General features: G+C 41.9%; 1 protein-coding gene across 2 annotated transcripts in view; it reads right to left on the minus strand.

Annotated features, from left to right (window-relative positions):
* PTPRT (protein tyrosine phosphatase receptor type T) overlaps nucleotides 1-25,430 on the minus strand; it is a 1,142,536-nt gene that overhangs the window by 369,423 nt on the left and 747,683 nt on the right. For both annotated transcript variants that reach the window (XM_055545060.1, XM_055545059.1), the window contains exon 9: nucleotides 16,742-16,851. In XM_055545060.1, coding sequence (XP_055401035.1) covers nucleotides 16,742-16,851 — 110 coding nt within the window. The remainder of the gene's footprint in view (nucleotides 1-16,741; nucleotides 16,852-25,430) is intronic.

Below are 25,430 nucleotides of genomic sequence, written 5' to 3' on the forward strand. Positions count from 1 at the left end.
AAGTGTGACCTAAGTGCTCAGGGGATCAGAGAGCCATTAGATGGGATAGTTAAGTAGTTTACATTTAAACTGTAAAACGTCTGACATAGTGAAAACCCAAATTTTGCAATGTGGTCATAATTATCTAAAAGATGTCAATGCACAAAAACTAGAAGAAAAAAAAAAATAAACTCCTGTGAAAATGGTTGGTCTGCTAGGCAGTGGAAATGGGGGCTAACTTTCCACTCCCCATATTTCTAACACCATGTAATGTTGCTATAATGTCACTAACATTAACAAAGAATAAGTGCCTTCTAAATATAATTCACTATTTGACTTGCAATGATACACAGATGCCAAAACAATGCAAAAAATAAAACAGATGCCAAGAAAGCAAAGCAGTGGGGATTTTTATGACATATATTTTGAAGGGCTCTGAAAAAGACCTGATATGCAAGCAAGCTTGCATGGAGTCTGTAATGATATAGGCCAAGGTCTCGTACTTCAATGTAAAATTTAAGGAACTACTCGTCTCTTGGTGAAGAGGGAAGAAAAAGTAGCCAAAGGGACTTCTCTGGTGGTCCAGTGGTTGACAATCTGCCTGCCAATGCAGGGACATGGGTTTGATCCCTGGTCCAGGAAGATTCCACATGCCATGGGGCAAATAAACCCATGTGCCACAGTGACTAAGTCTACAGGCCCTAGAGTCCGTTTTCTGCAACAGAAGCAGCCACCACAATGAGAAGCCCATGCACTGCAACTAGAGAGTAGCCCCCACTCATGGCAACTATAAAAAGCCCCCATGGAGCAATTTAGACTCAGCGCAGTCAAAAAAATTAAATATTTTTTTAAAGTAGTCAAAGAAAAGGATTGGAGTGAGGGGAAGAAATCCACCTGCCATCTTCTACAGCCAATGAAAGGATCGTCTCTGAATCATAAATTTGAATTCCAACCTCCAGAGACTTCAGGATGAAGGATCCAAATACTCTGATGGTAGATGAAGACCCGCTTCCTCCTTAATTTTTAAAGTCCCAAACAAAGAGCTGTTCTGACCAAAACAGAAAGGAAGTGAGTTAAAAGCAGCAGATCCAATGCTGCACTGCCCTGTCCAGGTGGAATTCCAACAGGAGTAACAAGGTAGAACATCTGAGATGAAAAGAGAACAACTTCTGATGTTGAAAGAGACACTCAGCAGCTTAAACACCGCCTCTGGGCATGGTTTATTGAAAGGACCATGTAGCCACAGAGAGGCTTCCGTCACTAGCCACGTGACTGTGTGTACAGGCCGCTCCTCACTAAGTCCTTCGGGTGTGCAGAGCATCAAAACAAGGTTTGCCTTCCACAGAAGGGACGTCAGGGAGAGTCCTGACTGTGCCATAGGCAGAACTAACTTTTCATGTCTCTCCCTTCACTCTCCTAGGACAACTAGATATGCACAGATTAAATTCAACCTGCAGGTTTTATCTTTTTTAATTCAAAATTTTCCATTGGCAAAAGCTCTGGAGAGGAATTATGGCAGAAGTTCATGAGAAACAGCTGGGAGCCCATGGAGAGATTCCTATGACATGGATAGGAAGTGACCTGGGGTTTCTCCAGGCAAGGAGAAAATAGACATAACCCTGTGCCTCTGAAATCTACTAGAGTTAACTCTCCAAAAAAAAAAAAAAAATAGAGCAATTCCAAGGATGCAATTGAGATTATGGGTACAGCCCAAGGGTAAATGCTTTACACGTACATGAGAAAAAAACACAGAAATACAGATGTCCATACACGTATCAGTGTCGCTACACCAACTCACAAACCTACATGTTAACACACACACATACAAAGACAAATACACTGATCTATTTGGGCTCACTGTAGGAATATTTTCTGTGCAGTAACTTCTGCTGTTTTTTTTTTTTTTTACAGCTAAGATGAATTATTAATGTTTATTGTGAAAACCTTTTTATTGCCAGGAAAACACGATTTGCTCTTCTTCAGGTAACAAGTGCTATGCATCTGTTGATTCCTACTGTCACATTATCTGGTTCCATCACAAATACCCATGTTGTAACAAAAAAGAAAGAAACACCCCAAGGCAAATATATAGGCATTCCTGGTATGCTACGAGAGGATGACAGGCAGCTCTAATGGTCCCACTTACATAAATGCAACTTTTTCACATCAGAACGCAACTTTCTTCTAGACACAGAGTGCCAGAAATCATTCTTTTCAACCCAGAGCTGTTTCTATTGAAACACCTGTCAACCAACCTGTCAGCTCAGCAGACCTATGTATGGCTTCTATCCAGGGATGCCTGCATTTTTCAAGTCTCTGGAAGAGAAACATCCTATGGAGGTTGAGTGATGGGCTGAGGGTTAGGAAAAACGGTTCCTTGACATCCCAGGGCTCTGACTTTTAAGACTTTGGAAAAGCCTCTGGGCAAATCTGTGAAGCTTTTTGTGTGTATATATAAATCTTTTTTTTAAATCTCACAAATAAACAACAGAACTAACTTTTACCGTAAAAGCAGAGGGGAAAATATTTGTAAGGTGAAGTCTGACGCCAGAGCTGCAAGATGCCATTTGTGAAATACGAAAGGATATTGACAGACCAATACGGCCTTGTGTGTCTTCAATTATTCCACAACCTGTTTGTTTAGCAATCTTGAGGGGAAAAGGCTAAGGCGTCATAAATTTGAGCCTTAAAATAATTAGTGCCTAGCACCTGCATGGGCATGAGAGTTGCTTATAGTGTAACATCAGACAGTGTTGAATTCCAGAAGAGTGAAAAATAAAGGCAGGGTAAAGCTAGAGCAATGGCTGCGCTTTGCTGGAGCAGCCGTGAAGAGATACCCCATGCCCAAGGTAAGAGAAACCCAAGTAAGACGGTAGGTGTTGCAAGAGCGCATCAGAGGGCAAACACACTGAAACCATACTCACAGAAAACTAGTCAATCTAATCACACTAGGACCACAGCCTTGTCTAACTCAATGAAACTAAGCCATGCCCGTGGGGCAACCCGAGACGGGCGGGTCATGGTGGAGAGATCTGACAGAATGTGGTCCACCGGAGAAGGGAATGGCAAACCACTTCAGTATTCTTGCCTTGAGAACCCCATGAACAGTATGAAAAGGCAAAATGATAGGATACTTAAAGAGAAACTCCCCAGGTCAGTAGGTGCCCAATATGCTACTGGAGATCAGTGGAGAAATAACTCCAGAAAGAATGAAGGGATGAGCCAAAGCAAAAACAATACCCAGCTGTGGATGTACCTGGTGATAGAAGCAAGGTCCAATGCTGTAAAGAGCAATATTGCATAGGAACCTGGAATGTCAGGTCCATGAATCAAGGCAAATTGGAAGTGGTCAAACAAGAGATGGCAAGAGTGAATGTCGACATTCTAGGAATCAGCAAACTAAAATGGACTGGAATGGGTGAATTTAACTCAGATGACCATTATATCTACTACTGCGGGCAGGAATCCCTCAGAAGAAATGGAGTGGCCATCATGTCAACAAAAGAGTCCGAAATGCAGTACTTGGATGCAATCTCAAAAACGACAGAATGATCTCTGTTCGTTTCCAAGGCAAACCATTCAATATCACAGTAATCCAAGTCTATGCCCCAACCAGTAATGCTGAAGAAGCTGAAGTTGAATGGTTCTATGAAGACCTACAACACCTTTTAGAACTAACACCCAAAAAATATGTCCTTTTCATTATAGGGGATGGGAATGCAAAAGTAGGAAGTCAAGAAACACCTGGAGTAACAGGCAAATCTGGCCTTGGAATATGGAATGAAGCAGGGCAAAGACTAATAGAGTTTTGCCAAGAAAATGCACTGGTTATAACAAACACCCTCTTCCAACAAACAAGAGAAGACTCTATACATGGACATCACCAGATGGTCAACACCAAAATCAGATTGATTATATTCTTTGCGGCCAAAGATGGAGAAGCACTATACAGTCAGCAAAAACAAGACCAGGAGCTGACTGTGGTTCAGACCATGAACTCCTTATTGCCAAATTCAGACTGAAATTGAAGAAAGTAGGGAAAACCATTAGACCATTCAGGTATGACCTAAATCAAATCCCTTATGATTATACAGTGGAAGTGAGAAATAGATTTAAGGGCCTAGATCTGATAGATAGAGTGCCTGATGAACTATGGAATGAGGTTCATGACATTGTACAGGAGACAGGGATCAAGACCATCCCCATGGAAAAGAAATGCAAAAAAGCAAAATGGCTGTCTGGGGAGGCCTTACAAATAGCTGTAAAAAGAAGAGAAGCGAAAAGCAAAGGAGAAAAGGAAAGATATAAACATCTGAATGCAGAGTTCCAAAGAATAGCAAGAAGAGATAAGAAAGCCTTCTTCAGCGATAAATGCAAAGAAACAGGAAAACAACAGAATGGGAAAGACTAGGGATCTCTTCAAGAAAATCAGAGATACCAAAGGAACATTTCATGCAAAGATGAGCTCGATAAAGGACAGAAATGGTATGGACCTAACAGAAGAAGAAGATATTAAGAAGAGATGGCAAGAATACACAGAAGAACTGTACAAAAAAGATCTTCACGACTCAGATAATCACGATGGTGTGATCACTCACCTAGAGCCAGACATCCTGGAATGTGAAGTCAAGAGGGCCTTAGAAAGCATCACTAAGAACAAAGCTAGTGGAGGTGATGGAATTCCAATTGAGCTATTCCTAATCCTGAAAGATGATGCTGTGAAAGTGCTACACTCAATATGCAAGCAAATTTGGAAAACTCAGCAGTGGCCACAGGACTGGAAAAGGTCAGTTTTCATTCCAATCCCAAAGAAAGGCAAGGCCAAAGAATGCTCAAACTACCACACAATTGCACTCATCTCACACGCTAGTAAAGTAATGCTCAAAATTCTCCAGGCCAGGCTTCAGCAATATGTGAACCGTGAACTTCCTGATGTTCAAGCTGGTTTTCGAAAAGGCAGAGGAACAAGAGATCAAATTGCCAACATCTGGTGGATCATAGAAAAAGCAAGAGAGTACCAGAAAAACATCTATTTCTGCTTTATTGACTATGCCAAAGCCTTTGACTGTGTGGATCACAATAAACTGTGGAAAATTCTGAAAGAGATGGGAATACCAGACCACCTGATCTGCCTCTTGAGAAATTTGTATGCAGGTCAGGAAGCAACAGTTAGAACTGGATATGGAACAACAGACTGGTTCCAAATAGGAAAAGGAGTTCGTCAAGGCTGTATATTGTCACCCTGCTTATTTAACTTCTATGCAGAGTACATCATGAGAAACGCTGGACTGGAAGAAACACAAGCTGGAATCAAGATTGCCGGGAGTAATATCAATAACCTCAGATATGCAGATGACACCACCCTTATGGCAGAAAGTGAAGAGGAACTCAAAAGCCTCTTGATGAAGGTGAAAGTGGAGAGTGAAAAAGTTGGCTTAAAGCTCAACATTCAGAAAACGAAGATCATGGCATCTGGTCCCACCACTTCATGGGAAATAAATGGGGAAACAGTGGAAACAGTGTCAGACTTTATTTTTGGGGGCTCCAAAATCACTGCAGATGGTGACTGCAGCCATGAAATTAAAAGACGCTTACTCCTTGGAAGGAAAGTTATGACCAACCTAGATAGCATATTCAAAAGCAGAGACATTACTTTGCCAACAAAGGTCCATCTAGTCAAGGCTGTGGTTTTTCCTGTGGTCATGTATGGATGTGAGAGTTGGATTGTGAAGAAGGCTGAGTGCCGAAGAATTGATGCTTTTGAACTGTGGTGTTGGAGAAGACTCTTGAGAGTCCCTTGGACTTCAAGGAGATCCAACCAGTCCATTCTGAAGGAGATCAGCCCTGGGTGTTCTTTGGAAGGAATGATGCTAAAGCTGAAACTCCAGTACTTTGGCCACCTCATGTGAAGTGTTGACTCATTGGAAAAGACTCTGATGCTGGGAGGAATTGGGGGCAGGAGGAGAAGGGGACGACAGAGGATGAGATGGCTGGATGGCATCACTGACTCGATGGACGTGAGTCTGAGTGAACTCTGGGAGTTGGTGATGGACAGGGAGGCCTGGAGTGCTGGGATTCATGGGGTGGCAAAGAGTCGGACATGACTGAACGACTGATGTGATCTGATCTGAAAGCTAGAGTCACGGCTGTTTTCTTTAGCAAGTATTTGTCTGCGATAATATATCAGAGTGCATTGAGTGGATTCATGCTATGCAGTACTTCTTCCCAAACTTGGATGGACAGTAAAACGTCCCAAAGCACTTCTTAAAAAGCCCATTTGGATAGAACCTCACCCCCAGAGATTCTGATTTATTTGGAATGCAATGATGCCTAAACCCAACCATTTACGTGTCTACCTACATATGTATTTATCAATATGTTTGGAGGTGTCAAGGTATGACTCTAAATCTTCAGCCAGGCTTGAGAACCACTAAACTTGTTAGACAAAGATTTCACCACTACCCCTTATCAAGATAAAGTACAAATCCACACATTCATATAAGTAATATTTATCGAGCACATGTTATGTGCAAACTTACTTTTAGATCCTGAGGACATGCTAAAAAGCAAAAATAAATATGGCCAGTATCAGTTCAGGACCAAAGGCCATCAGGCTGAGAAACTAGGGAAGAGCTAGTGTCACGGTTCAATTCTGAAGGCCGACCTGGGCAAATACCGTCTAGCTTAGGGGAGCTCAGTCTTCTGTTCTATTCTGAGCTTCAACTGATTAGATGAGGCCCACCCACATTATGGAGGACAATCTGGTTCACTCAAAGTCCACTCATCCAAAAACACCCTCGCAGAAACATCCAGAATAATGTTTGACCTATCTGGGCCTCATGGCCCAGCCAAGATGACACATACAATAACCATCACATGGCCCATAGCCTTATGAGCTTGACGTCCAGTAGGGGACTAGATGATGCTAAAGCATACCAACAAAATGAGTGCAGATTGTGAAAATAATATGACAGAAATAAGAAAATGGCTTGATAAAGTGGAGAGTCCAGGGTAAAAGCCTCTTGGAGGTAAAGAATGGGTAGGAACCTAAGAAATATAAGTAAGAAAGTATTCTAGGCAGAAGAGATGACATTAACAAAATGCGGCAATCACATGGGCTGCAAAGAACTCAACCAGCTTGAGAAAGTGTTAGAAAGCTGGAGGGGCTGATGCACGGAAAACAGCAGGAAGAGAGGCACAGAATGAGGTTAGAGGGGCCAGACCATTCCAGGCTCCAAAATTAAGCTGAGGCAAAAGCAGAGAAGCAATATGACTGAATTTACATTCCAAGATGTTCTGTTTGGGTACAGTGTGGGGAAGTGAAATAGGGAAGTGTGGACGCAGCATGCGCAGAGAAGTTCTGAAGTGGTTTAGGCATCAGATGAGTGTTCAGAACATGATGGTGTTGAAGATGGGGCCGGGTGACCTGATCTTTGTCTATACTAGCAGAAGAGATAGAACTTTCTAGAGCATTTGATGTGTTGCAAGTGGGGAAGAATGGTGATTCCTACATTTATGGCTTAAAGAATTCAGAAGAAACAAAAGCTTTCTTCCTGGTTACCAGTTTGACTCAATTTATACCCACTAGCTGCCTGCATTATGCAAACTATGCATCCTAATTAACAGAAATCCAGCTTGAATTATGCAAATTCTTGCTTTGGGCTGGGTTTTCCATTTCCTGCCTCTAGGGCCTCCTGCCCATCAAGGACCAGATTCCATTCTTCCTACTGACCTTCTGTGGACCAGAGCCATCTGCACGCCCGGGGTGAGTGAGCCCTGAGAGGCCACTGTGGCCAAGCCAAAGGGGAGGAAGAGGTGTGTCTGAGCACTCACATGAAGCCAGCACCTCCTGGCACCTGTGAGAGCTTGCTCTGAGCTCATCCATATAGCAGCCCCTGTCTCCATCAACACGTGTCTGCCCCAGTCCCGTTCAGAACTACTTTCTAGCTCAGAACATGCACCCAGCTTTCTTGGAATGCTGATTCCTGGGGCCTGTGCTTTCTGTTCAGAGCAAATGCTACCATCTGTATGCCAGAAAAATATCGATGACCCTCTGACCTAGCCTACCTTGCAAAGGGGCTTTGGCACAGGAAGGCCACATTGTTTTATGGAGGCGAAGTCTGTGTTTTATTTAACTCTGAACACCAGGCGCCTAGAATAGCTTGCAAGATAAATGTCAGTCAACGCTAGCATAATCAAGACACCCATTCCTGCCTCATTAGGGTCCTCTCATTCCGTTTAAGCTTCTCAGATTTATACACTGTAATTAGAAACTTGGTGATTTTGACTGCTAAACATAAAGGCTTACTGGGAAGCTTCACATGTCTGCATTTTAAATATTTTCACACATCGTTAACCCAGTTGCCAGTGTAACATCTTCTGGCCCAATTCCCTCACACTGTGTGATATTTATTTTTTGACAGAGATGAGAAAAACTAATTGAATTGAAACACGTATTGATTACTGTTTTTCGTGAACTCTGAACAGCTTGCCTCTAAATGATTTTACTGAGGAGCTTTTAGGCAACTGTTTGGCTGGACTGTTTCCCCTGTGACCACATTTGGGCTGTATGAGCCTGTCTGCAGTTGCCTGGTCTGCTTTCAGGGAGCCCTGTCGTGCACAAGAGCAGAGTCGGAGTGGAAAGGGCCATGCCAGCCCTCTTCACATACAGGCACTGATCGGGACGCCCTGTGTATGTGTATGTCCATCAGTCGTGTCCAACTCTTTGCAATCCCATGAACTGTAGCCCACCAGACTCCTCTATCCATGGGATTTTCCAGGCAAGAATACTGCAGTGGGTTGCCATGTACTTCTCCAGGGGATCTTCCCGACACAGGGATCAAACCTGTGTCTCCCACACTACAGACACACTCTTTACTGTAGGAGCCACAAGGGAAGACCCAAGCAGGGTTCCAGAAGAGTCTATGCAAAGAGCATGGTTTTCACATTGCTGGTGAAAGTCTCAGCTCTTTGGATCCCTTGTAAGCAGGCACAACTCTCAGTTCATTTAGTGGCCACATTACTCACCCAAGGACTGTGGGTGTGTGTCAAGCAGAGCTCTCCAGATCCAGATTAGGACACTTTAGGAAGTGTCTTAGACCAGAGCCTCTCCCAATGTCATATGTGTGTGTGAATCAGCTGGTTAACACACAGGCTCTGATTCAGTGGGTCTGAGTTGAGGCCTGAGATACTGCATGTCTGACCTGCTCCCAGGTGACACTGATCTGCTGGTGTGTAGACATGAGGCCTTTGATGTGACCTTTCTCCATGCACTCTCTGTCACCTTGCTGAGATCTGAGGCCAGGGACCATGTATTCTGATACAAGCTGCTTGCAGTAGAGGCGAGGCTGGCTCCAGTGGGCAGGGAGAGAGGGCATGGCTGCTGGAGAATCAGGCTGCTGCATGGTTCTGGGGTAGCATCAGGGAAGCCACTGGACTTCTAGCCCTTCAGTTCAGTTCAGTTGCTCAGTCGCGTCGGACTCTTTGCGACCCCATGGATCGCAGCATGCTAGGTCTCCCTGTCCATCACCAACTCCCAGAGTTCACTCAGACTCACGTCCATCGAGTCAGTGATGCCATCCAGCCATCTCATCCTCTGTCGTCCCCTTCTCCTCCTGCCCCCAATTCCTCCCAGCATCAGAGTCTTTTCCAATGAGTCAACTCTTCACATGAGGTGGCCAAAGTAATGGAGTTTCAGCTTTAGCATCATTCCTTCCAAAGAACACCCAGGGCTGATCTCCTTCAGAATGGACTGGTTGGATCTCCTTGAAGTCCAAGGGACTCTCAAGAGTCTTCTCCAACACCACAGTTCAAAAGCATCAATTCTTCGGCACTCAGCCTTCTTCCCAGTCCAACTCTCACATCCATACATGACCACAGGAAAAACCATAGCCTTGACTATACGGACCTTTGTTGGCAAAGTAATGTCTCTGCTTTTGAATATGCTATCTAGGTTGGTCATAACTTTCCTTCCAAGGGATTACTATTATTTTTCAGTCGCTCAGCCCTGTCCAACTCTTTGTGACCCCATGGACTGCAGTGCACCATGCTTCTCTGTCCTTCACCATCTCCTGGAGCTTGCTCAAACTCATGTCCATTGAGTCAGTGATGCCATCCAGCCATTTCATCTTCTCTCGTCCCCTTCTCCTCCTGCCCTCAATCTTTCCCAGCATCAGGGTCTTTTCAAATGAGTCAGCTCTTCACATCAGGTGGCCAAAGTATTGGAGCTTCCGTTTCAGCTCCCAGCCCTTAGGGCTAGAGGCCAGAATCTAACAGTCTGGGCTCCAAGGAGCTCTTCAAGATAAGAACTCCTTATCTTATCTTTACTGCCTTAAAGGAAGGCATCCAAGCCCACAAAAAGGCAGCAAGGAAGAAGCAGATGTGACAGTTTTTCCCTCTTCCACCTGGATGCCGGGTCTTCCAATAAATAGTTGAGCCCTCATTGCAATATCTATTGTTGTGGCTGAGTCACTAAGTCATGTCTCTTTTGTAACCCTATGGACAGTAGCCTGCCCAGCATGCAATTTCCCAGACAACAACACTGCAGTATCATACATGAGTTCAATATCCTTGCCTCCTGGCAGATTTTCCAGGTGTTCCTGAGATGCTTATGTGCCCAGGGCCATTATTCACACAACAGCCAGGTGGTATTTTAGGAATGTAAATCTGATTTCTTCATTTCTCTGCTTAAAAATCCTCCTCTGGTGTTCTGCTCCTCTCAGGAGAAAGCGCAGACTCTAGAAACCCTGCATCATCTGACCGTGCCCACCCCCTCCCCACATGGCCTCATCATTGTCCACCCTGCTCACGAGGGTTCAGTCACTCTGACCTCCTTCCTTTTCTCAAACAAGCCAGTCATTCTACCACAGGGCCTTTGCACCCTGGCTATTGTCCTTCAAGTGAGCCTCACGACTGTTTTGGCTTTGAATCTCTGGCCACAGGCACAGTTTGAACAGTGGAACAAATACAAAATGAGGTATAAAACTTTGGTTTTGTGGGCCTGATGTAGATTTATTTTTCTCTTGACTTTTACCCTAGAACAGCATGATACCTTCATGTTACAAAGAGGGGACTGAAGCCCAGAGAACAGATGAGACATAATCAAAGCCATTCTGATTCTGGAAGGCAGAACTGTCCAAGGATGTACCAAGACTTGGACTCATGCATGTGCTCAGTCACTCCGTCATGTCCATACTGTAGCCTGCCAGGCTCCTCTGTCCATAGGATTCTCCAGGCAAGAATACTGCAGTGGGCTGCCATTTCCTTCTCCAGGGGATCTTTTAACCCAGAGATCGCACTTGCGTCTCTTGAGTACTGCAGCATTGGCAGGTGGATCCTTTACCACTAGGGCCACCTGGGAAGCCCTTTTTTTTTTCCCCCTGGGGGAAGGGAAAAGTGGTTCAGGAAGTGGTATGGACCCATGGGAAAGGGAATTTAATCTTAACATACAACGTACTAGTTAGCCCTGCTGCAATTAACAATTTTTACACTATTTACAAAGTCACAACTCTTCTTCACTCCCTCATTTGTTTGGCTTTTGCCTTTTGGAGTCCAAGGCTGTACACAGGAAGGCACTGACAATCCTGGATTTCTCTTCCACTTGTGTCATCTGATTTTTCTTTGCCACAAAACAAACTTTTTAAGAACAGGAGAGGGTGATTTGTAATTTATGGATTTCTCTCTAGAAATTACAACCAGAACCTCATTTAAAAAAATCAAATTGGTTTCATCTAATTAAATTTGGAAATTGCCTCATAAACACGTATTCTTTTATAAATGTCTTTAAAAATAAGTTCAGTTCAGTTCAGTCGCTCAGTCGTGTCCGATTCTTTGTGACCCCATGAATCGCAGCACGCCAGGCCTCCCTGTCCATCACCAACTCCCGGAGTTCACTCAGACTCACGTCCATCGAGTCAGTGATGCCATCCAGCCATCTCATCCTCTGTCGTCCCCTTCTCCTCCTGCCCCCAATCCCTCCCAGCATCAGAGTCTTTTCCAATGAGTCAACTCTTCACATGAGGTGGCCAAAGTAATGGAGTTTCAGCTTTAGCATCATTCCTTCCAAAGAAATCCCAGGGCTGATCTCCTTCAGAACGGACTGGTTGGATCTCCTTGCAGTCCAAAGGACTCTCAAGAGTCTTCTCCAACACCACAGTTCAAAAGCATCAATTCTTCGGCGCTCAGCCTTCTTCACAGTCCAACTCTCACATCCATACATGACCACAGGTAAAACCATAGCCTTGACTAGACGGACCTTTGTTGGCAAAGTAATGTCTCTGCTTTTGAATATGCTATCTAGGTTGGTCATAACTTTCCTTCCAAGGAGTAAGCGTCTTTTAATTTCATGGCTGCAGTCACCATCTGCAGTGATTTTGGAGCCCCCAAAAATAAAGTCTGACACTGTTTCCACTGTTTCCCCATCTATTTCCCATGGGGATCTCCTGCTTACTGTCTGAGGCAGGACTGGGTTGAGCTGAGAGGAGGAGACATCCCATCTTTCTGCTCAGAAGGACATCCTCTCTTATCAGTTGCTGAAACTTTATTTATTTATTTGGCTGCACTCGGTCTTCGCTGCCATGTGCAGGCTTTCTCTAGTTCCAGTTCCAGCGAATGGGGCCTACTCTTCATTGAGGGATGCAGGCTTCTCATCATGGTGGCTTCTCCTGTTGTGTAGAACGGACTCTAGGCACATGGACTTCAGCAGTTGCAGCACACAGGCTCAGTAGTTGTGGCACACAAGCTTAGCTCCTCCATGGCAGGTGGAATCCTCCTGAACCAGGGATAAAACCCATGTCCCTTGCATTGGCAGGCGGATTCTTATCCATTGTACCACCAAGGAAGTCCTGAAACTTTCTAAAGAATAGTGAAGTCTAGAGTAGTGCTTCTCAAACTTTTTTAATGCCCATATGAATCACCCAGGAATCTTGTTAAAATGAAAACTCTGATTCAGGAAGTCTGGCACGATCTAAGATGCTGTTTTTCTAACCAGGTTCCAGATAGAGCCAATGCTGCCAGTCCATGGATCACACTGAGAAAGAGGCAAGACATGTGCACTTGAATTCAGGACCCAAGGGTTGTATACCCTTGGTCTTTACATTTCACCTCTCCAAGGCTCCACTGCCTCATTTTTATGTAATGTTGAGTTAACATTTATCAGTGCTATTTCTAAATGCCAAACACAGTACTAAACATATATTTGTGTTTATTAAGCAGTATAAATTAGCAGTTACTTAATGTACCCAAGTTTACACAGCAAGGGAAGTGGCAGAGCTGGGATTTACATCTAGGCTGCCTGACCTCCAAAGTCAACATTCTTACCTTCTGAGGCTTCACTGGCTTGTGACACACATGGTCTCAGCCATGTTCATGGTCAAAATACAAGGCCTAGCCCACGTCCTCCCTTCAGGTCATCATCCCTTAGGTCCCTTCAGATCATCACCCAAGAACTTTGGCATATTCCCACAAGGTAACCTGAAATGCTCAAACAAGTCAGACAGCAGCAGCTCTGGTTCTCTACTACAGCCCAAGGAGCAGCCAAGAAATTACATGAAGTTTTCTTACAACAGCTGTTTCTAGTAGAGCACCCTCATAGGAATGCCAACGTCTCAGCAACTGGTCTTTGAACATTCGCAAGGCACTGGGTTCACAGAGAAGTGCAAAGAAGGCAGCGCTGGTCTCACCCAGGTGCACCTTTGTGCTACAGCTCCTGACCATGTACGATACATGAGTCCTCACTTCCGTAACAGAGCAGGACCCTATGGGGCCTTCCCAAGACTGGACCCCCCCATATTCTCTGCCTGGCTCATGTCTGTAGAAAAACTGTAGCCAAAGAATAAATTTAATCAAAGAAGTGAGGAAATGCAGAAACAAAGGAATGCAGTCAACTAAGGCAAAGTAATAAGAGTTTAGCCATTAAGCAAAGAGCCAACAGATAGTATTCTGACCTACATTCTTTGAACTATTATTCAGATACCGAAACCCTCACCAGGTAGAAGAAGTTGACTTAATATTTGATGACCAGATTGCAGTCATGACATAAGCTGATCCACCTGACGCACGTCCAAGAACTGGCCTCAAGGAAATGGGAACAAACTGACCCTAGAACTGAAGATTAACTGTCCTTAAAACAGTTAACATGGGGACTTCCTTGGCCAGGGGCTAAGACTCTGTCCTCCCAGCAGGGCCCAGGTTTGATCACTGGTCAAGGATCTAGATTCTGCATGCTGCAACTAAGACCCAGCACAGCCGAATAGATGAATGAATAGAATTGGAAAAAAAAAATCAGTATGCCAATCAGACCACCCCATGACCAACCATGACCAATTCTAAGATGATTATCAGAGATCACTGTGTTTTCCTGCACATAATTTCCTCTTTCTGCCTACACACTCCTGAAACTCCCCTTTAAGAGCTCTTTCCCCCTAATTTGCAGGGGGAAGTGCTTTTGGACACGAGTCTGCCTTCTCCCCCAGTTTACCAGCCTCCTGAGTAAAACAACCTTCTCTTTCCAACCAAAGAGTCTTGAAAGACTTTTTTTCCCAAAGAGTCTTGAAAACTCTTTTCAAGTTTTTTCTCTTGAGTACGGGCTGTGGAGCAGTGAGCAGCCTAACCTGACTTGGGTAATACCTTCAGGGGATTTATTGCTCAAAAAGTGTCTAACTCACAGTTACGTTTGCTCTTTTGTTCTCTCTCCATCTATTTCTTCTCATTGTGGAATTATCATCAAGAGTTTCGTAACCAAGCCCAGTGCATAATCCAATTAGAGCAAGGGGGATATTGCTCCCGAGGAAAAAAAAAAATCTGTATAGGGATATGCCTCTACCTGCAGCATAGCCTCAACCAGTGTTTCCAAAGGCAGGCAGGTACAAGAACCAGGATCTTTTAATGCCAGAAGTGTCCTCAATTCAAGGCAAAATGAGAAAAAAACTAAGGTGATCATAATGAGTTGCCCATAAAGTTAAATTTATTCAATTTAAAGGACTGCCTTTTATTCTGAGATTATGTACTTTCTATATTTTTGTAATTGTCTTTTGTAAAATGATGTTAATAAAACATGGTAAAATACTCTCTGTTGGTTCCCCCACAACATGTGAGGTTTTACTGGCCTGTGAATTCCAAAAGTCTTCAACATCTGCCACCGAGAGCCATTTATTTATATAACACCACCAAGTACCTTATCTCTCTAAGTCCTGAGTCTTTTTCCTTTGCTTTACAAAGAGCAGGTGGTAGATCTCTAGCTCATCTATGTGTATGTGAGTGTGCGGCCTGTGCTTTACAAAGAACACTGTGCAGCTTTTAAATGACTGGGCTTTGTTTCAGTTGACTGTCCAGTCGCCCTCTTCCCTGACAAGGTCGTGAATGCGTCCCAGGCGAGGTCCATCAGTATGAATACCCCCTCTCATTCAGCACCATCCCCAGGAAGGATGCTTCTCCCAACCCCATGGTCCAAGATGGAGATGTTAGAGAGCTCTGCTTCTGAGAAACACTGAATGGAATGGCATAAGATGTTTCCTGAAGGCGTTTTCTCCAGCACCCTGTACATGACTGACAGCTTTCTCCTCCTTCAGAGACCTCTTAGGTCTGTCCAGGTCTCTCCAGATAATTTCTGTGTCCATCAGATTCACCCTGAATATTTCTCCTTCATCAACACTCTTTGACTTTCCTCCCCAGAGCTCATCTGCCCTTACAGCAGTGATATTCTTCCTAAGGCTCACTCTCAACAGGTGTACCCTTTTGCATGAGCACCCAGAGTCTTTAGTCCCTCCATGAGCCTATAGTGCATTTCAGCCTGGGATGCTTATCACCTTTCCCACCTCAGACTCCTTAGAGAAACCCTGAAGCAACAATTAACACTGCTCCCCCACCCCTCAATCTTACAGATAAGCAAACTGAGGCTTAAAGAGAGGAAGAACCTGCCAAGGATCCCTTGAGACTGAGGTAGAGCTACTAGGGCAACAGACTCCATCCTTCGAGCTTCAGCTTCCATGCCCTTCCATCTGCAATGCTGTGTGTTTCTACTGTTCCCGAATCACAGTCTCATGGTATCTCAGAATATAAGGGGTGGGAAGAGAGTCAATCCTGCCCATATCCTACTATTAGCATTTTGCTAAATCAGCCTTACTTAAGTTTTACTGTTTATTTGCTTTTGCTCTGCAATGAGCTTCTAACATTTGTTCTAATTTTGAAAGTTTTCAGGGAGGCTGCATTTTGTCTTGTCCAAGGACATTCTATTCTGTCTCTGGTAGAAGGCCTTGCTAATCCTGGGAGAAGGGCTTTCAACACTATCACCTAGGTGGCAATACAATACGCCTTGGCCACAAAGCAATGTTAAAGCTCAAGAATGATGTACTCCTAGCTAGAGAATGACATTGGGATCCTTTCAGAAGCCTAGGGACTGATATGGGTACCATGAGCATCATGTGACTGTTACAACTTTCCAGAGGACAGTTTGCCAGGCCTGGGTCTGCTTGGCTGTGCCAGGACAATCTGACTCCTTGGGTCTTGACTCCTTTGCTAAAGAGATGAATAATCCCATCCATGCACGATACACCCAATTTTCTTTGTCATCGGGGCTATCAAGACAGCTCAGTTGATGTCCTGTGTTTGCTTCCCACTGCACTATCAGAAACCTTCTGTATTAATTCACTGTGTCTCACTCGCCTTTGTGCCTTTGATGGAGCTTCTACGTGCAGTATTATCTGCCAACTCCAGGCTGAAGTAAACTGAATAAAACCAAGTGATGCAGCCAAAGTGGCCTCCTTACCTCATAGAGTGTGATGACCCCATTGGTCTCATTGGGAGGTTTCCACTGGATGTAGATCTTCTCCTCAAAGGGCCCCCCTTGGATGGATTCTAGAGGAACAGCTCCTGGAACTACAGAAGGAAACAGGTCAGGAATCTGATGTCACTCTTCATCTCATCTCCCCAGCCTCAATGACCTAGAATGGGAGTCAGCAAAATCACTCTGTAGGATCAGATCATAAATATTGCAGGCTTGGTGGGTCATACAGTCCCTATTGAAATTACTCATTTTGGTACTTGTAACACAAAAACAGCCACATATAATCCATAAACAAATGGGCATATCTGTGTGCCAAAAAAAATCCCCTTCATTTTTAGAAACAGGCAAAGGTTAGAGCTGACGCATGGGTCACCACTTTCTGTTTTCCTGTAAGGCCAATCAATGGCTTTTCATCTGCAGACTCTGAGCAAGTCTATCCTGGAACTAAAGCTGACCAGGATTAAGAGGACAGCTGCAGGCCCCAGACCGGCCAACAGGTGGGATCCCGGAATGAAATTGCTGGCTTAGGACAGGTGGGATCCTGGAATGAGATTCCTGGCTTAGGACCGGTATTTGAGGAGTGCAACGTGAACTTCACTATCATTTTTCTAAACCTGTCAAGGTTTCTCCAACTGCAGGAAGCGCTTCCATAGTTTCCTATCCCTGAATCCACCAGGAACCATGTGCCTTGAAACCGCCATCTAATTAGAAGGCTCCAGGAATGCAGCTTATTTGTCTCCCTGCTGAGTCTCCGACGCCTGCCATGTGGTAGATGCATGATAACCATTTGCTGGCTGGACTCATAGGTGAGTCAATGACCTTTGCCAGCATTTTGCCCTAAATCAAAACCTTTCCTGGGCAGTTTCTGTACCCAGAAAAGTCTTCCTGCCAGCATCCTCCTGCTGAATTCCACCATTATGACAGCCTGGAAGATGCTGAACCATAAAATAATGATTCCCCAAACCTGCCATTATAACTCCCTAGAGCATCATGAATTCATGTAAATCATTATGGAATCTATTTATATTTTGGCATTATAAAAGCAGGTATTTTTTTTTTTACTAAGCACTTACTCTTTGATCAGACTTTTACATACCTTATTTCATTTAAGCCACAGAACAGCTCTGCCCAGTGTATATCATCTCCTTTGTGCTGATAAGGGAACTGAGGCTGAGAGAATTAAATAACTTGCTCAAGGTCATACAGCTCTTAAGTTGTAAAGAGGGAACTGAACACCTGTCTGTGAGCTTCAAAGCATATACTCTTAATCATCATGCTATGCCTCTCCAGATATAGCCACGGCCATATGTTGCAATCAGTTCCCTATTGTTAAATTAAAATATATTTAGTTTTTCTCATTACAGACGTGATACACAGAATTTGTTGAATATTAAGAATCTACAAAAAAGGTTTTTAAAAAAGAACAAAATCATTCTAATCCCTGTAACTGTAGATATTTTTTCTAGTAATTTTATGTCTCTGCATATACATATTTTATTTTTAAAAATTAAACTCCTACCTTGCATATTGTGTTATGACCTTCTTTTATAGCTAAGCAAATTACAGTTAAAAAAAAAAAATCCTATGGTGGATTCATGTCAATGTATGGCAAAACCAATACAATATTGTAAAGTAATTAGCCTCCAATTAAATAAATTTATATTAAAAAATTTAAAAAAATCCTTAGATGCTCTTTGGGGCCATGCATTTTAATGGCTGCTTAGAACAGGATATGCCCCATTTTAGTCACCAATCCTTCATTATTGGGCATTAAAGTTGGTTTGAATTCTTTATAAGTAACATTATAATAAGCATTCTTACAAATAAGTATTTGCATGCAACTCTGCTGATGTCCCTTAGATAAATTCTTGGAAATTAATTTATTGGGTCAAAACAGATGGATTATTTTATCTTTAACGCTTTTGACACATATTACTAGATGGCCTTCCAGAAAGTTTGCACCATTCTGGGTTCCCCAAAGAGAAGAATATGTCGATTCCTAATCCATGTCAACAATGACTGTTTAAAAGATTAAGTGTATGCATGCGTATCTTTTTTAGAATACCAGAGAACGCAGATTTGTTTTTTCCAGTTAATTGGCTATTTGCATTGATTCTTTCATGAACATGCTCTCTACGCCCTGTGCTCATTTTCCTGCATGGCTCTTCATTTCTGTTTATCATTGTCTTATGACTTATAATCTGTTTTTAAGGACTTAGGCTTTTTTACATAGGTTATAATAATTTTGGTCAGTTCTTCATTTGCTTTATAAATCTTTTAGGTATGTAGAAGCTTCTAAGTATTCAGATCTCTTATTGCTTTTCCTTATCCAGTTATCCTTTCTACAAATAGTTATTCAATACCTAAAATGACCAAGGGACTTGGTGATAGACATTACAGATACACCAATAACAAAGAAAGACATACTTAAATCCTTGATAAAGCTTGTATTCTGTAAAGGGAAACTACATTAAATAAATAATTGCACTCATAATTAGTTTTTCAAAGTCATTATTAGGATTTTAAGGTAAACACACAAGGTGTTGGAAGAATTATAATCAGTAGAGAAAATCTAGTCTGGCATATTATTTAGTCAGGATAATACATGGAAAGTAAGTTAGGGTCTATAGGTAAGAAGAAGCTATTAGGACAAGCTTGGGGAGGGTGGATGTTCAGAGTGTGGTGGATGGCTTTGTGGGGGAAAAGTGGAAGGAAAAAAATCACCTTGGGGAGAAAAGATGGTATCTTGGACCATGGTGATGGTTGTATAGAGGAGAATACAAGCGTGTCTGAAATTTAGGGGAGGGGGGGCCTAAGCATGTATGATTTGGTAGTGATGGAGGGAAGAGATGTATCAAGGAGGACCCCAGCTCTTTTGTTCTACACAAACAGGATGGATCAGGGGGTTGTCATAAGAAGAAACCTTAGAGGACGCCTAGCTGGCAAGGAAGCTGGCAAGCTCAGTTCTGTCATAATTCACTGGACAAGTATGTGGAGCAATGCTGAGGACCAGCAGGGCAGGGGGTGAGTAGCAATATTTAGACACCAAAACCAGGGGCAGGGAATAGATCTTGTAGCAGAAGAGAACAAAAGTAGCAAGTATAAGACTAAGACAAAAAGCAACGCCAACCTCAAGGAGAAAAACAAAGAAATTTAGAAACAGGAAAGCTGTATTCATAGAGGCAACAAAAAACCAAGAAAGTGGGTTGTCACTGCAGCAGCCGTGGGAGGCTCAAGAAGTTACTGTGACCGGTGTGGCTGCTGAGTGAGAAGCAACCTTACATTTGCTCATTGGACGCAGTCTCTTCAAAGTTATTTGTGAGCTGACCAAGAGTAACTTAAGAACATCGGCGTCAAGCCATCGTTTAGCGGGTAGAGAAGAGAGTGGAAGTTGAGGGACTGTGTTGAGACAAGTAATTATTTTTGCTATGAAGGTGAAGGGAATGCAAGATGGAACAGAAATGAGACATGCAACCAAAGTACTGCTCCTCCCAAAGACGGGAGAAGTTATGGCATGATTCAAGGTAACTAGGAAAAATCTGAAATTGATATAAGAAGTAGAAGGATGGGAAAGAGAGAGGAAATAACTGATGTTAGTAGGGTCCTGAAAATGCCAGGACAGGGGTGGGTGGGAAGAGAGCATCCTTCCCTCTGTGAGACAAGAGAAGAGGAAGAAAATGCACAGATGCTTTGGAGAAGGGGGTTGAGGTGTTTGAATGACTCTTGCTTTCTTGAGGAGAGAGGAATTATTTACCAAAGGTGTCCTGGAGGAGGAGCTTCATCAGTAATTGGGAGAAGTTTTAAGAGGTGAAGAGAATGCTGAATGGAGAGGTGCCTGTGCTACTCACTAAGGAAAGGAAAGGAAAGGTCTATGGGCTGCAGATTCTGAGGGGGCGCATCAAGCTGGGACCCCCACCTGGGCTTTTCCTTCCATACCAGCTCAGAGCAAATTTTCCTTCTCAACCCAGATGAATAGTCATCTGTGTTTTCTTCTTTCTATTTCATGCTTTATTCCCATCTTTTTCTTCTTAAATCTAACATTTTAATCCATCTGGGATCAACTTTATGTATTGTACAAAGTGGAAATCTAACTAGAGTTCCTGACAATATTCTTAGGACAATAAATTGACCAGTCAAAACTTTCCCCAGTAATTTAAAATGCCATTTTATTACCACATTAAATTATTTTCTATTCCAGCATATGTTGTTGGCTTTCTGTTCTATTTCATTGAGTCATAGCTTCTATTCTGACAGTATCTCTCTGTTGTGCTGATGTAACATATTTTAATATTCAGTAGAACAGGTCCTTTCCAAATACCATCATTCTTTTGCAAAGTTTTCTGGACTATCGCTACTCATGTATTCTTCTGAAGGAATATCGGAATAATTTTACAAAACTTCAAAATCTTCCATCAGAATGTTAATTTCAGTTGCACTCTTCACTTCTCTGGAGGACAAAGGATACTCTTTAATAATGAGTCCTTCTATTAGTAATGTTGTATTAATCCACATTTATTAATGTTTCTTTTTATGTATCTCAGTTAAAAATTATGTTTTTTTCATTTCTTATAAACTGCATTCCTAGGATTTTGTTACTTTTGCTCATATTATTTCTGTATTAAATTAAGAAGTTTTTCTTATGAAACATATAGAAAAATTATATGTAACAAGTGGATATTTAAATAATAATTATGAAATGACCACATATGCACCTACTATCCACTATAAGAAATAAAACATCACTGTATCATGGAGGCATCCTATGTACCTCACACTCGGCTCCTCTCTTCCCCACCAAAAACCAGTGCACTGGTACATACAGTGGAGTATTACCCAGCAGGTAAAATGAATAAAATTGTGCCATTTGCAGAGACATGGATGGACCTAGAGAGTGTCATACAGAGTGACTAAGTCAGAAAAACTAATATCATATATTAATGCATATATATGGAATATAGAAAAATGGTACAGATGAATGTATTTGTGAAGCAGAAAGAGACACAGACGCAGAGAATGGATGCATGGCTATCAAGGCAGGGAGGGCGAGGTGGGATGGACTGGGAGATCGGGATTCACACACATACCCTACTGTGTATAACACAGATAACTAATGAGAACCTACTGTGTAGCACAGGGAACTCAATGCTCCATGGTAACCTAAATGGGAAGGGAGACCAAGGGAAAGGGGGTACATTTATATATGTGGCTGATTCATTTTACTGTACAGCAGAAACTAATCCAAGATGGTAGAACAATTATACTCCAATAAAAAATGCATATTATTCTAAATGGTATGTTACGCATTCTTTTTTTAATTTTATTTTATTTTTAAACTTTACAAAATTGTATTAGTTTTGCCAAATACTCATTCTTTATTTTTATTTGGAGTTATAAATATATATATTTAACTCAAGACAAAATATCATTTAGCTTTTCCCGGTTTCTCTTACATACATAAAATTGAGTGTTTGTATTACATCATCTGCTTTTGTCACTCAACACTGTTTTGAGATTCATTCACACTGATGCAGGTAGTTATATTTCACTCATGTACATTTTATGAATAGAGTCTTATTTATTTTCTAAATTTCTTACTTATCACTGTAGACAGACATTAAAACTATTTCCCGATGAGGTTACCTTACAACATTGCTCCTATGAAAATATTTTGTTGAAAATATGCATGATGTCACTAAGGTATACCTAGCAACGGGATAGACAGACTAAGGGAAATACCTGTCTTCGGCTTTCCTGAGTGATGCCAAGTGGTCTTCCCAAGGGGCAGCAGCAGTGTATATTCCTTCCAACAATGTCCTGAAAGTTCCTGTATCCTTACATCCTTACAAACACCAGGTATTGTCAGATTTTTATATTCTACACCATACGGTAAGTGTGAAATGACAGTTGATTAAGATTTTACTTGCTTTTGTCTATTTTCTAAAGAGGCTGACCATCTTTTAGTGTTTGCTAGACATTACTGTATTCTTCTTATTGATTTTTAGAGTTTCCTTATATATCCTTCTTATTGATCCTTTCATTGGCTGTGTATGTTATAAAAATATTCTCTTAGTTTTTGTCCTCCCTACCCACGTATATTACCTTTGGCTAAAAATCAGTTCTTAATTCTGATGTAGTCAAATTTATCAGCTTTTCTTTTTTTTTTTCACATGGGAGAAAGAAAAACAGACTTAGTAACTTGATGGTGGTAACCGTTTCACAATGTATACAGGTATCGAATCATCATGTTGTACATGTCAAATATATACAATTTTCTCTATCAATTGTACCTCAGCAAAGCTGGAAAAAAGACAGCAACAGAGCTGTTGGTGCTTACTGCCCATATACTGATGGTCCCTCCTCTGGGACAGCAAGGCCTGCAACACTGCATACTGTGTTCAGGACTATCTTACTATTTTTGGCTTTTCTTCCTGCATATACATTTTAAGACTAGCTTGTAAATTCCACCCCTCCCCCCAAAAAAGTCTTATTTTTATATTGAAGTTGCCTGAATTATTGGGAAATCATTGATGTATTTATATGGCTTTAAAAACTGGGTTTTCCTATCCATAAACATAGGATTTCTCTTACTTAGGTCTTCTTCAGTGCTTTTATATTTACATATATTAATACTATATATCTTGAAGTCTTTTTATATGGCTTATATCTAAATATCATGTATTTTTATTGGTATAAATAGTATCTTAAAAATATGTACTTGTTCAGTGAATAGAAATGCAATTTATTTTGTAATGTTGACTTCATCAAATATGCTATATTCTCTTTTTAATTCTAATAAACTATGTGTAAGTTTACTGGCTTATCTATATAAATAACCATAGCATCTACAGTTAATGGCACTTTTCTTCTTATCCAGTCTTTTAACTCTTTGTCTTCAACCAAAGCTACCAATACAATATTTTATGGAGATAATGATAAGCATCTGTGTGCTTTCCAACTTTAAAGGAAATGATTTTATTATTTCATCCTTGGGCATGGTGTCTGTATTAATTCGGGGCTTATAGTTGCCATTTATCAGAGTAAGAAGGTCTTTTTATTCCTGAATACAAGGATATTTTCTTCTTAAATCATGCTGAGTTTAACTGAAGCTTTTTTCCTGTTATCTATTGAAGTAACAATCCTCTCTTACTTCATTAATGTAGTGAATGCATTAATGGATTTACTAATGTTGAATCAATATTAACTTCCTAAAATAAACCATATTTTCTCTAGTTGTATACAGTGCTGGACTGTTTGCTAATATTTTGTTTGGGGTATTTGCATCTAATTGTCCTTTTTCTCATAAAGAAGCTTGTCTGTCTTTATTACGGATAAACTGGTATCCTAACATAAGGAGAGGAGTGTTCTTTCTTCTGCTCTCTGAAAGTCTAGATGCAAGACTGTGGTTACCAGTGCCTTCTCTGTTTGTCTGATGGCACCTCTAAGACTGTTGCAGGGAGAAGCCATTTCCAACTCCATACTAGAAACTCTTCAGCTTACTTTCCTTTGCTTTTGTTATTACAATCATACATAAGGGCCTGCCTCAGAGGATCCTGCCCCTCTTCCTGACAGTTAAAGAGCCTTTGTTCAGCTCACAGAAAGATAATCTGACCCTGCCCACCTGTGAATAGCTACGACAAAAAGAGATTAACACTCAAAGGCTGGCCCTTCCTAGAGGTGTTTTGAGAGACTGAAGATCCTTTTTACTTTAGTTCCTCACTGTCTTTCCCTCTCTATTCTGCCTTTTGACTTTAGTTCCTCATTGCTTCTCTCTCTTTGACTCTATAAAAGAACCTGGAACCTAGACCCTGACAAGATGGTCACTTTGAGATGTTAGTCTGCGATCTTCTCAGTCAGCCAGCATTCCCCCCAAAATCGCATTCCTTGCCTCAACACCTTGTCTCTAGGAATCATTGGCCTGCTGTGTGGCAAGCAGAGTGAGCTTGGACTCAGTAACAGGACAATCTAGAACTGGTGTGTTTTTGTTGGAAAGTTTAAAATACTGATTATATTTCTCTGTTTCTTGTAGAATTATATACATTTGCCCCCTTAGTCAAGTTTTTACATTTATATTTTGCTAGGAATGTAAATCAAGGCAAATTGAAAGTGGTCAAACAGGAGATGGCAAGAGTGAACGTCGACATTCTAGGAATCAGCGAACTGAAATGGACTGGAATGGGTGAATTTAACTCAGATGACCACTATATCTACTACTGTGGGCAGGAATCCCTCAGAAGAAATGGAGTAGCCATCATGGTCAACAAGAGTCTGAAATGCAGTACTTGGATGCAATCTCAAAAACGACAGAATGATCTCTGTTCATTTCCAAGGCAAACCATTCAATATCACAGTAATCCAAGTCTATACCCCAACCAGTAATGCTGAAGAAGCTGAAGTTGAATGGTTCTATGAAGACCTACAAGATCTTTTGGAACTAACACCCAAAAAAGATGTCCTTTTCATTATAGGGGATGGGAATGCAAAAGTAGGAAGTCAAGAAACACCTGGAGTAACAGGCAAACTTGGCCTTGGAATACGGAATGAAGCAGGGCAAAGACTAATAGAGTTTTGCCAAGAAAATGCACTGGTCATAGCAAACACCCTCTTCCAACAACACAAGGGAAGACTCTACGCATGGACATCACCAGATGGTCAACACCAAAATCAGATTGAT

The sequence above is a fragment of the Bubalus kerabau genome, chromosome 13 (genome assembly GCF_029407905.1).
Source record: "Bubalus kerabau isolate K-KA32 ecotype Philippines breed swamp buffalo chromosome 13, PCC_UOA_SB_1v2, whole genome shotgun sequence".
Lineage (NCBI taxonomy): Eukaryota > Metazoa > Chordata > Mammalia > Artiodactyla > Bovidae > Bubalus > Bubalus kerabau.